Genomic DNA, 14469 nt, shown 5'->3' on the forward strand with positions numbered 1-14469 from the left:
GGTGGAATGGGGAAAAAAACCTGCAATACTAAGTGGGTCATTTATGACCAAATGTACGCTACTTTTGTGGCGCCACGGTGTGGCAGAATCTGCAACCTATCTCCAGGTCACGCCAGGTCTAAAAAAATAAATAAATAAATAAATAAATAAAAAAAGTGTGCGTGGATGGGCCAGCAGGCCCGTCTCATTCATCATTTTTTACACCAAAACCAGACATCTTACATTTAGAATCGGCGCTGGATGCGCCAAAGTTATGTAGAGGCTGGCAACTCTATATAACTTTGGCGGATCCACCGCCAGCTATAGGACTTAAAACAGACATCTAAAACGCCGGTCTTTATAAATGTGGCCCTAAGGTTCTGTGTTGTAAATTTTGCAACATTTTACTTTGCAGCATAAGTAACATGATAACTTTATTCTATGGGTCAGTAAAATTACAGCCATACCGAATATGTATAGTTTTACTATTTTTCTTTCTTTCTATGGAGCTGCATGAGGGATTAATTTTTGTGGGATGGGAGTTTTTCGATTGCTTCTATGCAGTACAGAGTATAATACTGTCAGTGTTAGGCCTCTTGCACACGATCGTGGTTTGGTTCCGCATCCGAACCGCATTTTTTGCAGCTCGGGTGCAAAAGGGGGCCGCAAAAGATGCAGACAGCACACAGAGTTCCAAGGCCCTGCAAAAATTATAGATCATGTCCTACTCCTGTCCGTTTTTGGGGACAAGAATAGGCATTTCTTTAATGGGCCGTCTGCTCCGTTCCACAAATTGCGAAAGGCACAAGGGCGGCATCCGGTATTTCGCGGACTGCAAAATACGGCACGTTCGTGTACAAGAGGCCTTATACTGATAGGCACCATCAGGGTGCCCCAGAGAGGTGCAGACTGGTGGGCATACAGGCCTTCATTTGTGGGATGACATCATTTAGATGCAGTGTTCCCTATTGACTGCGGCATTGAAAGGGTTAAATGGTCCGAATTAGGGCTTCTGCTGATTCAGCACAATGGAGTAGGACCCTGGCTGTCTCTCTGCTGCACGGGAGACCTACAGTGCTGCCAATAATTATTCATACCCCTGGCAAATTTAGACTTAAAGTTACTTTTATTCAACCAGCAATTAATTTTTTGACGGGAAATGACATAGGTGTCTCCCAAAAGATAATAAGACGATGTAAAAGAGACATTATTGTGGGAAAAAACATTTTTCAGCTTTTATTTACATTTGAGCAAAAAGTGGCCAGTCCAAAATTATTCCTACCCTTCTCAATCAATAGAAAAGCCTTTATTGGCTATTACAGCAATCGAACGCTTCCTATAATTGCAGACCAGCTTTTTGCATGTCTCCACAGGTATTTTTGCCCATTCATCTTTAGCAATGAGCTCCAAATCTTTCAGGTTGGAGGGTCTTCTTGCCATCACCCTGATCTTTAGCTCCCTCCACAGATTCTCAATTGGATTCAAGTCTGGACTCCAAAACGTTAATGTTGTTGTTTGCTAACCATTTCTTCACCACTTTTGCTGTGTGTTTTGGTTCATTGTCATGCTGAAATGTCCACTGGTGCCCAAGGTCAAGTTTCTCTGCAGACTGCCTTATGTTGTCATTGAGTCCGTTGGATTGTCTGCCTTGAGACATTGCCACCAGCAGAGCCCAGATTCACCAGGATGGCCTTGGTGGTGATCCTTGGATTCTTTTACACCTCTCTAACTATCTTCCTGTCCAGCACAGGTATCACTTTTGGCTTCCGACCACGTCCTCTGAGATTTTCCATAGTGCGGAACATCTTGCATTTTTTGCTCAAATGTAAATAAAAGCCGAGAATTTTTTTTTTTTTCCCCCAGAATAATGCCTCTTGTACATAGTCTCATTATTGTTTGGGAGACACCTATGTACATTTTAATGTTTTATAAGAACAGAACATTAGGTTTCTAAATATATTTCTGTACATTATACCTGTTCTCCGGCAATGCCTCTGTTAAACATCTCATGGCAAGGACAGCAACTGGAGAGTCAGAAGACCTGGAAAGAGTTATTTAATCATAAATGTCATGAACCTAAAGCAAAGACTTGAAAAATGAATGCAAGAATTTACCTTTCCTGGCTGTCATATATTCCCTCGAGCAGATATATTGTGTCCTAATGCAAAAAAGCATTATACATATAAATCAACGCACATGAAAATCTTATTGGTCTGTAATCTACACAAAAACAAATTGTGTGAGAAGTAAAAAAAACAAATGAGATCTATTTAGGGTGGATCGTCTCACGTTGCCTTTGTTTAAATCTTATCCACTTTGCTGCTACTACTACTGTAAAATGCTGCAGTTTTTGCGCAATTCTACAGAGGAAAATCAGCAGTAATTGGCCGATTGATCCGGCACAAATGACAGCTTGACCAAAAACTGCCGTGAGCAAAGGTTTTTGTCGACTGAAACCTGGCATTTAGGCCAGAAAGAGGCCGGATTACCACCAGATCCCATTGAAGTCAAAAGGGATCTGGCGGTGATCTGTTGAATTCAGCAATGTCGGATTGAATGTCGGTGGTCTGCCAGAACAGCCTGTCGGAAATGTTCCCCGGCACTCCAGCGGTTCTGAAACTACAATTCCCAGAATCTTCCAAGAATAGCTGAGTAAGTGTGAATGCTGGGAGTTGTAGTTTCACAGCAGCTGGAGTGCCGAAGGTTGCGGATCTGACCTACGGCTTCTAAAAATGGAGAGGACAAACTTACCATAGTGACACCAATTTGAACAAGGGTGCATACATCTGACACTTCAATTGAATACAAGTGGTTCATGGTGGGCAAAGAATATACTGCAAGGCTTCTCATCTGAAAGTGAAGAAAGACAGACAAAGACAAAACTTTACACATCATATTCATTTTATTATATTAACCATATGATTTGTGCCAAAATTGTTTGTGATCCATGTATGCGTGTTAAAATTGGAACAGTTACCTGTTTTTCATTGGGAAATGTCAATGCTATAAGTTTGAGGTTAGTATCTCTTTGCCTAAAACAATAAGAGACAAATATTACAAAAAATAAATACATGTCACTATAACACAGAATTAAACAATATAGTACTGAGCAAATACCGGGTTATAGAAGATGAAGCGTCTCCCTCCGTTGTTAACAAAAAATCTGACAGACGACAAAAAGGCCAGTCCCATACCAAAACCAACGTGTAAACATCCCACACACTCAAAATGCCCTAAAAGAGATTCAAATTCAAAAAAGTACTGTATGAAAGTAGCGGAAAGTATACAGATACACAGACAGGAAAATAATTAGCAACAGGATGGAAGATGGTGCCATCACATCACAGACCTGAGGTAAATATAGCAGAAAGCTGCAGCAGCGGTATAACTTGATTGCACCTTATCTATTGGAGTGCTGCAGATTTCTATGAGGATAGATAGATAGACTTAAAGTATACTTTAAAATGTTTTATGAAGATTAACTCAATACTTACATCATCATCCAAAACAAACAGCAAATTGTCAAGAACTTGAAGCTTTTTTGCACCTTATGGAAAATAAAATCAGTTATAATGTGTTCTTCAATTACTGCAAGTGTGAGTAGATTTGATGAGTTCATACCTAAAGAGGGCTGAAAATAATCCTATAACTATCACTGGAACAGACCACACATGGTCAGCTGAATATCTTTACCTTGAATCATACTGGAATCAGCAAGATTTTGAACTGCAACATGTTTTTTTACTGGGTCCATCTTCCATTTCGAGAGCACATAGTCGCCTCTTCCCTAGTGAGAGAGCATAGAGTTATAGAAACTTTTAGTGCAAAGCAATTAGCAATATTGTCATCCAGCATTGGCCACTTTCATAAATCTGATGCATTTTTAAACTGTCTAGTACAGTCTTAAACGATTTATTGAGACAAGATTTTGAATTGTGCCCCCATTTTATTCTCAATTTCTAATATTGCAGTATAGCCAAACACCACCTACGGCCCCCTTCCCTTTGAGGGCAGACCTTAGAGAAGTACAGAACACTTGTATCATACTCTTTTTGGTTGTGCCAGTAACACAGAATAATTCAATTCAACTATTCATCTGGTTTTGCGTTTTTGTGTAGTGGTCTCCCAGTCTTCCAAAAGCCATACATTTTTACATTTTTCATTCACATAGCCTTATTACACTTATTGTATTATTTAATGATGCCAATTAGTTTAACATAGTTTGTATAAAAAAGTTATTTTTTTTGTTAGGTGAAATGGGAGGGAAAAAAACAAAAAAAGCAGCGTTCAGCTGTCCGCCTGGCCGTGCGGAGGCGAGCGGAGCGGAGGCTGAACGCCGCCAGACTGATGCAGTCTGAGCGGATCCGCTCCATTCAGACTGCATCAGGCTGGACGGAGGCGTTCGGGTCCGCTCGTGAGCTCCTTCAAACGGAGCTCACGAGCGGACCGACGAACGCTAGTGTGAAAGTAGCCTAAAATGGTTATTCCACTTTCAAAAAACATTTAATATATCATAATGACATATACACAGTTGTCACATTATTATGACACCAGCCTTTATCCAAAGTAACCACCGTGTGCAGCACTGACAGCAGCTAGATGGGTTGAGAGTGACTCAATACGGTCCAGGTAGGTTGTCACAGGTATCTGGAGCAATGCTGACTGCAGTGTATCCCAGAGCTGCTGGAGGGCGCATGGGGTAGGGAGGATCCATAGAGCAAACACAACGATCAATGTAGTCCTACAGATGCTCAATTGGGTTAAGTCTGGGGGAATAGGGGGCCAGGATTGTACTAGGAAGTCTTGGTCATGCCCTTCCAACGAATGTTGGACATTTCTAGCAGCGTGACATGTTGCATTGTCTTCCTAGAAGATTCCATTCACTGTAGGGAAGACAATCAGCATGTATGTGTATGTGATCTGTAAGGATGGATTCATACCCAGTTGAGAGAGTCTTCCACATGGATGAATGGTCCCAGAAAATGCCTCAAAAACATTCCCCAAAGCCATAATGCTGCCACCAGCAACTAGTGCTCTTCCAGCAATGGTTGCAGGGTGTTCTCTGACGTTTCTCTTCTGACATGCCAGCATCCATCCATTCAATGCAGCAGTAAATGTGACTCATTGGAGAAAACAACCCTTTGGTAGACAGCAGAGGTCTAATTCCAAAACCGCTGTGAAAAATTCAAGCCTTTTCTGCCGTTCACCTCTTACATCAATGGCATTTGGTGCGCTACAACTTTCATGTCGGGTATTTGCAATGGTGCCATTTGTCCACTCACAATGCATATTCAGCAGAGCAGCACGAGAACATTTCAGAAACTGTACTTTCAGAAGAACTGCCACCCTGGGCCCAAAAGCCAATAATCATCCCTTTTTGCAACTCTGAGGAAGCGTCTCTTTTACCGATGACAGGAACGAGGGATATGTGTGCAGACAGCCTATCACACAACTTATATACTGAGAGACAGATTTTTATATAAAATGGGTAAATCCTGTATTACTTATACTCCAAGTAAAAACGGTAAGGCCCAAACAACGTCCAATCGGTGAAGTGTTGAAATGAAAGGCAAACACCACCTTCAGAAGGAAGGAAGAGACGGGATGTAGAACAGCCCTGTCCTGGGGAAAGACAAAAGGCTCGGAACAAGAAGGGCTGTCATTCAGGCACCCGTCAGAGACACGACGGCTACGGAAACACAACCGTACAGGACAGAAGGGGTAGAGAGAACTTCTGTAACGGCTCCAAAGGAAAAGATTGGAGCGCCGAGAGCTCAGTATGTAGTTCCCAGGGCGGTACCTGAGGACAGTACAGAGGAACCAAAGAGCCACTCCGAGGAAGAAGGTCTCGACAGGCCCAAAGGGCTTAAAAAAAAAGAGTCCCAATCCCAGGTCCAGGCCGGACTGGAGAAAGACAGAACCATGGGGAGAGAAAGGCAGAGTGGGGAATGCCCAGCTTCCCACAGAACCCCAGACAAAAAACCCCAAGTCCTACGACAGATCCTGGACGAAACACAGCCAGGAGCGAACAGTAGCGAGCCCGCTGGAGCCGCCTGGGCAAGCGGGCGAAAACCCAATGTGATCAGGCGCAGACCAGTAACACGGGCAGAAGGGTCGGCAAAACTGGTCCCGTCGGCCCCCGAGCAACGTTGTCCCGTATCCACCCGGAGTGGGGGAGCAGAAAGACAGACGGAAAGGAACCAAAAGGGACCGCCCAGCATCCGCCAGATGCCAGGACAAGACAGGCTAAAGTCCATGCTGATGTAGCCATGTTCTACAGTCCCGGTGTGGGAGATCTAAGGACAATCTGGACAGAAAGGTAGTCCCCAAGTTACCGAGAAGGCAAGTCTACAGCAGGACCATTGTCTAGAATGGAAAACGCAATCTGCACCCAGCGGGAGGACAGAACGCGGTAGACCTGGTAAACAGGCACACTGCTAATACAGCCAGTGTGAACAAGGGAGACAGTACGAGGCCAAAAGGAACACCGGAACCATCCACATGAACAACCATGCTCTCCCCAGAGGGGAGGGCAGTGAAGGAACAGCCTCTGAAGCCTGGCGGGGCAGAAGCCACCTCGGAGTGATCTGTACCGAGCGGGAGCCAAACAGAGCCGGCGAGATAAGGTAGTCGAGACAGAGGCCGGCATAACACCCTGCAACCGAAAGGAGGAGTGGGCAACAGGGAAGCCATAGGACAGCCCAAAAGCAGAACCCGCAACACTGAGACGCCCGGATCACCGCCTCGCAGAAGGCGAATACCCTGAAGAACCCAAGGTGGAGGTCCTCCGGACCTGGGTAATCGAGCACCCAAGAGAAGTTGGGTGACCTTCTCGAGAAGAGCGGCCCGAACGTGAAGCGTAGAGCGCGCCAAGAGGAAGGACTCATACCACACTGCATCCGAAGAGGAGGAAATGGTAGTAGGCGAGGGAACCGTAGTCACGCCAGAGCAAACGAAGAATTCGAGGGGCGCTGCAGCACAACAGCACTCTCGACCACGTGACCACTAGCGCAGGGAAGCAATGCCGCGGAAGGACGAATGGGCACGCATCGAGGAACCACGAACACTCCCTGGGATGAAGGGCCAACGGAATGAATGAGTATCACCCAGCTCGGTGCAGTAGAGAGCAAGTAGAGCCCGTCCAGGTCAGGTGGACAGAATGATCTCATTAGAGATGAATGCAAGGCTTGCGGCAAGCATTGTATCCCAAGAGAACAAAAGTATGTCGCAGGAAGGAGGGGAGGCATACGTACGAGCAGCTCGTAAGCAGCGAGGCCAACCCACCTACAGGAGGAGAAGGCATACACGGCCCAAACAACGCACAAGAACGTCCGCTCACTGCAAAAAAGGCACTCAGCGAAGAAGGCCAGCCACAGCATCTACGGAATTGCAAAGTACAACCTGAAAGGGAGTTATGCACAAGCCTAGTATGGCATGCGATGGAACGCAAGCAGTCCGCCCCGAAAGGGGGGAAATGTACCTGGCAAACTGCAGTCGGCAAGAGTGCAAAGGCCCGCCCCAAAAGGGGGTGATGCCTAAGGCCGTACCTACTTTAGAGAAGTAGGACATACCATATAATCCAGCAGGAACGCAGGAGGTCCACCTAGTGAAAGGGGGACATGCACAGGGTTATCCTAGCATTAAGTGAGTGTACAATAATACACCCAACACCAAACTTTTCGAGAGCACAACTACTCCACCAATGAAGGGGGACATGTACAAGTCCAGCACAGCACATACAAGGACAGCCGTGAATCTCGTGAGCATGCCAAATTTCGCCCATGGAATGAGGGGTGGTCACGCACGAGGCCAGCACCGTATCCAATGGGAGTGCAAGCGTTCCACCCATGTTAGAGGGCCAGCATCTCATCCAGGGAGAGTGCGAGCACCCCGCCATGTATGGGAGTCATGCTCATGGTCAGCAACGTACTGACGAGAGACAAACACAGTCAGTGAGAATGTGTGTATGTCACCTGAGGAAAGGAGGCATGCCCATGGTCGGCAGCGAATCCAGTGAGAGTGCGTACACCGCCCACGGAAGAGGGGTCATGCATATGGCCGACAGCGGATCCAGCGAGAGTGCAAGCACCCCGCCATGTATGGGGTTCATGCGCATGGCCAGCAACGTACCTGCGAGAGAACAACCACAGACAGAGGGAATGTATGTATGCCGCCTGAGGGAAGGAGGCATACCCACGGCCGGCAGCGAATCCAATGAGAGTGCAGCATACCGCCTATGGAAGGGGGTCATGCCTATGGCCGGCAGCGGTCCGTTCCAGCAGGGTCGCCCCTTCAGCTACTGGCACTGTAGTGGCAGGACGCTGTAAGAGGGACTTGGCGTGCGGGCGACCCTTGCGCTGGCGGGATGCAGGGGAGCTAGGCTGCCCTGGTCCACCTTGCCTTCTGTGGGGGAGGCAGCAGTGCGGGTGACCGGCACTGGCGCAGCTCAACCCCGGGAGAAACAGAGAGGTCTAGTGTGTCTCTGTTGTCCCTGATGGTCTGGAACAAAAAAGAAAAGAAAAAAGTAAAAATCTAAATTTAAACAAGGAGAAAACAGCCCTGCAGAGCAGGGAGTGTCTTGCCTCCTTGGACACTAAGCAAAAACTGGTAATCTCTCCAGGCTGAGGGTATAGCTGTGGAGGAGGGGCTTAACAGTTTTCACTTAGTGTCACGCCTCCTAGGGAGATGAGCTATACCCAAGGTCTTCTGTGTACCCCAAGGAAAATGGGTGAGAAATAACAATGTTTTGGTGTTTATGTGAATCTGTTTGAGCGCTCATACTTATACTTCTAATTGATTTGGCACCACACACAGAAGATGAAAATGAATCGTTGGAGTGGCGATGACAATACCCACCTAGCGAGCTCACAACACATGAATTCCTTCATGAGCTACGTGCTGTCGATGTCGAAAATAGGAGGTGATCATAGTAATGCGACTTAAATGTGTGGGTTTTAATAAGTGGTGTCTTAGTGCTGAGACCCCTGCTAATCTCTAGAACAAGGAGACAGAAGTGTTCATACAGAGCATTGTCTCTCCTCACTGCTGAAGGAGTTTAATTGAAAGTCTGTCAGCCCATCTCCAGTCCGTCTTCAACAAAACAAAGGGCAATTTCACACGAGTGTACTCAGTGAGGGAAATATGCTCTGTGTCATGGCAGTATTTGTTAGGCTAAATACTGCTCCTGTGATATAAACAGATTTATAATACTGTGAGTTACAGTCTGATCACAGCTGTACTGACTTGTACTGATGGCATTATGCGAGTACAGTTCAATAGATTCATTGTCGGACATGAAACTACAGCATTATAATTGACCGTGTTATCCGAGGGGTTAAATGATTAGGATCAGAGTTGTGGCTGGTTTCAGCTGTACTACACAGCCAGCACCTGCTGCACATGGAGCTAGCTTAGCTTGTGAGCCCACTCCATACATTTACCACATGCAGATAACATATGTGCGTCATTTTGAGTTAATGGGTATTTAAGGCCTGTTTGTGTAAAGGAACTATTCTAAGTTTGGGTAAACTTACCCCTATAACTAGATGAACATCACTTGTCAGATCACCAATTAACAAACTCAAACAACCATCCGTGTGATAGTTTTCTGTTGAAATAAAGCAGGTCTTGATTTTCCCTTCAAGCTGTTAAAAGAGAAATTTATTAAAAAATATATCCAAGGTAAAAAACTAATAGCTTGAGAGAAATCCCTAGGGTTCACCTCTTTTGCTGCACTGATGTCCATACTTTCAAGAGCTGTAAAAACAAATTCAGTAAAAAAACATTACAGTATAACCATCGACTATTCACAATGATTTTACCATGATAAAACTATTCATATTCAATTCACAATATTTGTATCTCTACAGATTTAAGATGTTTAAAGTAGTTTTTCGGTTTCAAAAAAATAAAATAAAGTAATTGTGAGAAACTATACACTACTCACAAAATGTTAGGGATATTTGGCTAGAGGGTGAAATTTCAGGATGCAGTGGTAACAGCATGTTATAGAGCAGGAGAAGCAGGGTGCCATCAGTGATTCATAACATTCTCTGTTTAAGCTTATATACAGAGATGGCTGTCAGACACTGATAAGACGGTCCCCGTGTACAACGTGAGCTCAGCAAAAGCTAAATTACAAATTCTGCTACATCTTTTGCCAAAAACTAGATCAATCTGTTCAGCCCCTGCAGCTCTATAAAATGCTGCCTGCAGACAGCATTGCATTTCCTGGTGACAGGTTCTCTTCATACTCCAAATTTACAAATGAACTATGTTATGCAATCTGAAGTCAAAAATCAACATTTAGACTAGGGTTGTTTCAGGTATCGACTGTTCGATACCCAATCAATACTTTTTTCCCAGTATCGATACGATACCAGGATTTGCCTTTTATCGATGCTAGGCTGTGCTACTACACAGCCCAGTACCAGAGAACATGGATCGCGCTGCTCTCAGCGCAGCCATGTTCCTTCAGCAACACAGGGAAGGAGTCACTCTCTCCCTCCCCCTGTGCTGCTGCCACCAATGGGAACGAAGAGGAGGGGAGGGTGCACTGCGCCAACAATGATAACTAACGTTTAATACATTACAAATACAGCCGGCGGCAGAAATACATTGCCGACACCAGACCTCTGACAGGGCGCTGTTTTCGTGGCAATTAACCCCTCAGGTGCCACACCTTAGGGGTTAACTGCCACTGATCGCAGCTCCCTGTCAGAGGTCGGGTGCCGGCAATGTGTTTCTGTGCCGGCTGTATTTGTATTAAACGTTAATTATCATTGGTGGCGCAGTGCGCGGCCCCCCCTTTCCCCCTCCCCAGTATTAAAATCATTGGTGGCGCAGTGCGCCCCCCAGTACTATAATCATTGGAGGCAGTGGCCACAGAGTCCCCTCACCTCCTCTCATTGGTGGCAGTGTAATCCTGGGGCTCCGATCGGTTACCATGGCAGCCAGGACGCTACTGAAGCCCTGGCTACCATAGTCAGCTCCCTGCTGCTGTGTGCACAAAGCACAGAGCAGCAGGGACAGTGGAAAGTCCTATTCACCCTAATAGAGCTCTATTAGGGTGAATAGGACAAGGGATAAAAAGATCCCAGGTTCTAGTCCCTAAAATAAAATCACCCCAAAATATTAAGTATAAATAGCCCCCTTTCCCAATTTTACATATAAAATAAACATATTACATATCGCAACGTGCGAAAAGTTAAAATTATTAAAATATTTTTTAAAAATCTCCTATGCGGTGAATGCCTTAACAGAAAAAATAAAAAACGCGTGATTCACCTTTTTTTTTTGTCACCTTGTCCCCCCAAAAAATAGGATAGGACGGACGTTCCATAAAATGCGGAATGCAAGCAGATTTTTTGGGGAGGTTTTTTTTTTTTTTTTTTTGCGTGGTATAGAGTATCACAATACTTTTTTATGGTATCGAAACAACCCTCATTTAAACAACAATATTTGTAAAGTAAATGATCGAATGCAAGGCAAGAAAGATTATGCATGTACATACCATCATTAATCCTCGCAATATGAAAGTACATGATACAGTACAGTCCTTCATTTGTCAGTAAAAACAAATGATAAACACCTAAAGAAAATGACACATAAAACAGTAGAATAAATAGCGGCTGGATTGTGATGTATATTACATAGCAGTTAGTTATTGCACAATTTGAAACAAACCTAGTAAATAAAAATATGTAGTTTATTAATAATTTTACAGGGGTTTCCTGGAACTAAGTACTTTTATCTATTGTCCGCAGTCTGCCTCCATAAACAGAAAATTCATACCTGCTCCCTGCTCTGTTCTGGTCTCCACAGTGTTTACATCTAACGCTGCATTGGCATGGTTATTTGTGGTCATGTCACCGCTCGAGCAGAACATGTGACCATGCAGCTCCAGATGTAAGCACGTTGGGACCAGAACATGGGCACAAAGAAGCAGTGTGGACTTACCTGCACTGGGGAGCAGGCAAGTATGAATGTTCTGTTTATGGAATTTTCTGTTTGTGGGCATTAGCTAAAGAGTTATTATTCCTGGGAAACCCCCTTTAAGGTATATATAGTGTTGTGGCATGCATTAATATAATAAAATGTCTTATTAAAACAGTTTTGGGGGGGGGGGTAGAAAGGTCCTACTCACTTCACCTACCCATTACTGCATACCGTTCAAGCCAATCATGAAAGAGACCTTTAAAGCAACTTCCTATGTGGCGAGTTGGGACCAGGAAGTGGAGAGCAGTTTAGGAACAGCGACAGTGAGGAAAATGAGGTGAATAGTGGTTATTTTTTTTTTCTTTTTAACACTTTCTTTAACAAAGACGTATCTCATACGTCCTTGCAGGGTAGTACTTTGGTAGCCAAAGAGGTATCTCATATGTCCTTGCTACTGATGGCTGTATCTCAATCTGCATAGCAACTTGACATATGCCACATATTGTTCTAGACCTGACATTCTAAACTTTAAAACAAGGCCAGAATTGTGGTGCCAACTGATACAACCCAAATTACAGTGAGAGCTCCATGTACGTGCAGCTCTCACTCCTGACCTGATATCTAAAGGCTGGTTCTCTGGCCGTGTGGCAGTTAGCAACACTATCCAGATTGTCAGCTTTAAAATAAGCCCTACATAGATTGAGATATACCAACTAAAAGCAGCCTCCCTTTTCCCCAACTGTGAGCTCAGTCTACAGGGAAAGGAAGAGAGTTAGGGACTTCCTGAAAGTTTGCAAGAAGATGAGGCAAGAATTAGACCCTCATCTTCCTGTATTACTGTACATGACCACAGGGGGAGGGTAACCCAGACTTCTGCATGTTATCAATCAATAAAAAAAAACATAACTAACATAATTAACTCTGACTGTCCAAATAGTGAAAAGGGGGGGGGGGGGGGGTTTCCCCAGAAAAACTGTTTCTACTTTATTCTTCCATTAGTAAGGGCAGCATAAAGTGGATGACAGGTTCCCTTTAAATGTTTTATTTAAATATAAGTAATCATTTTTGATTACCGAATTCATTCACTGAAGTCTCCCGCAACTTTGGGTGAACAAAGTTGAGCTCCACGGAGCCAATACATTTTAATGCTGTACAGAGACAGCATTAAAAGTCAAACTGTTTGACCGAATTGACTTCGGACTGATGATCCAAAGCTCGATTCACTCAACACTAACTGACATCTGTAGTTATACTGAGCATGCATGTGTGTTGGGTATGGACAGCTTTAGTAAGAAATGTAGGATATAAAAGCCTACATAGTCTGTACTGTGTATCAGAGTCTGCTTGTATACAAATGTATAATGCACTGCTGGTTGCTATACCAAGCAAAGGTCTTGAACATTTTTGATGAATAAAGCCTCACAAGTTTATAGTAGTTGAGTACTTACTGCAAGTAATAAGCAAATCCATGTTTAATAAAAATGAAAATACACGATTTGTAGACATGTTAGAATATAAGCAGTAGGGATCGACCGATATTGATTTTTTAGGGCCGATACCGATACTGATAATTTGTGGACTTTCAGGCCGATAGCCGATAATTTATACCGATATTCTGGGAATTTTCATTTTTGAAAAAAAAATAAAAATTCCCACAAATCTGCTGAAAATTAATGTTTATTGTTAATGTGTATTTTTTTTTGTAAATCTTTCTTTTTCATTTATATTTAATATTTTGGTGTTTTTATTATTTTTTTTTTTGTAACTTTTTTTTTTTAACTAACTTTTAGCCCCCTTAGGGACTAGAACCCTTGTCCTATTCACCCTGATAGAGATCTATCAGGGTGAATAGGATCTCACACTGTCCCTGCTGCTCTGTGCTTTGTGCACACAGCAGCATGGAGCTTATCATGGCAGCCAGGGCTTCAATAGCGTCCTGGCTGCCATGGTAACCGATCGGAACCCCAGCATTACACTGCTGGGGCTCCGATCGGAGGAGCAGGGGAGAGGGGATCCTGTGGGGGGGCGCACTGCGACTGGGGTGGGGGGGAGGGGGGGCGCACCACTGCTTAATACTGGGGGGGAGGGGGGGCGCACTGCGCCACCAATGTCTGATACTGGGGGGGAGGGGGGGCGCACTGCGCCACCAATGTCTGATACTGGGGGGCTTGGGGGGGCGCACTGCGCCACCAATGAAGCTTAATCTCTAATTTATTAATATACAGGAGGCGGGAGCTGGCTGCAGGATCACATAGCCGGCTCCCGGCCTCTATGAGCTGTAGCTGCGATCCGCGGCACCTGAGGAGTTAACTACCGCAGATCGCAGCTACAGCTCATAGAGGTCGGGAGCCGGCTATGTGATCCTGCAGCTCCCGCCTCCTGTATATGAATGAATGATAGATTAATCTTCATTGGTGGAGCAGTGGACATAGCTCCTCCCCTCCTCCTGTCCCCTGTACTTTCATTGGCGGCAGCAGCAGCAGCACAGGGGGGAGGAGACACTGCTCCTTCTCCCCTGTGCTGCTGCTGAGGGAACACGGAGAGCGCTGTCAG

The 14469-nt window shown here is 44.8% G+C and overlaps 1 protein-coding gene across 1 annotated transcript in view; it reads right to left on the bottom strand.

Annotated features, from left to right (window-relative positions):
• KNTC1 (kinetochore associated 1) overlaps window positions 1-14469 on the bottom strand; it is a 238374-nt gene that overhangs the window by 194464 nt on the left and 29441 nt on the right. The window contains exons 6-15 of the mRNA XM_044275719.1: window positions 11492-11569; window positions 9701-9735; window positions 9513-9623; window positions 3673-3766; window positions 3474-3526; window positions 3097-3212; window positions 2957-3011; window positions 2731-2829; window positions 2094-2137; window positions 1955-2020 (exon numbers count right to left, since the gene is read on the bottom strand). Coding sequence (XP_044131654.1) covers window positions 1955-2020; window positions 2094-2137; window positions 2731-2829; window positions 2957-3011; window positions 3097-3212; window positions 3474-3526; window positions 3673-3766; window positions 9513-9623; window positions 9701-9735; window positions 11492-11569 — 751 coding nt within the window. The remainder of the gene's footprint in view (window positions 1-1954; window positions 2021-2093; window positions 2138-2730; window positions 2830-2956; window positions 3012-3096; window positions 3213-3473; window positions 3527-3672; window positions 3767-9512; window positions 9624-9700; window positions 9736-11491; window positions 11570-14469) is intronic.

This window comes from Bufo gargarizans, chromosome 1 (genome assembly GCF_014858855.1).
Source record: "Bufo gargarizans isolate SCDJY-AF-19 chromosome 1, ASM1485885v1, whole genome shotgun sequence".
Lineage (NCBI taxonomy): Eukaryota > Metazoa > Chordata > Amphibia > Anura > Bufonidae > Bufo > Bufo gargarizans.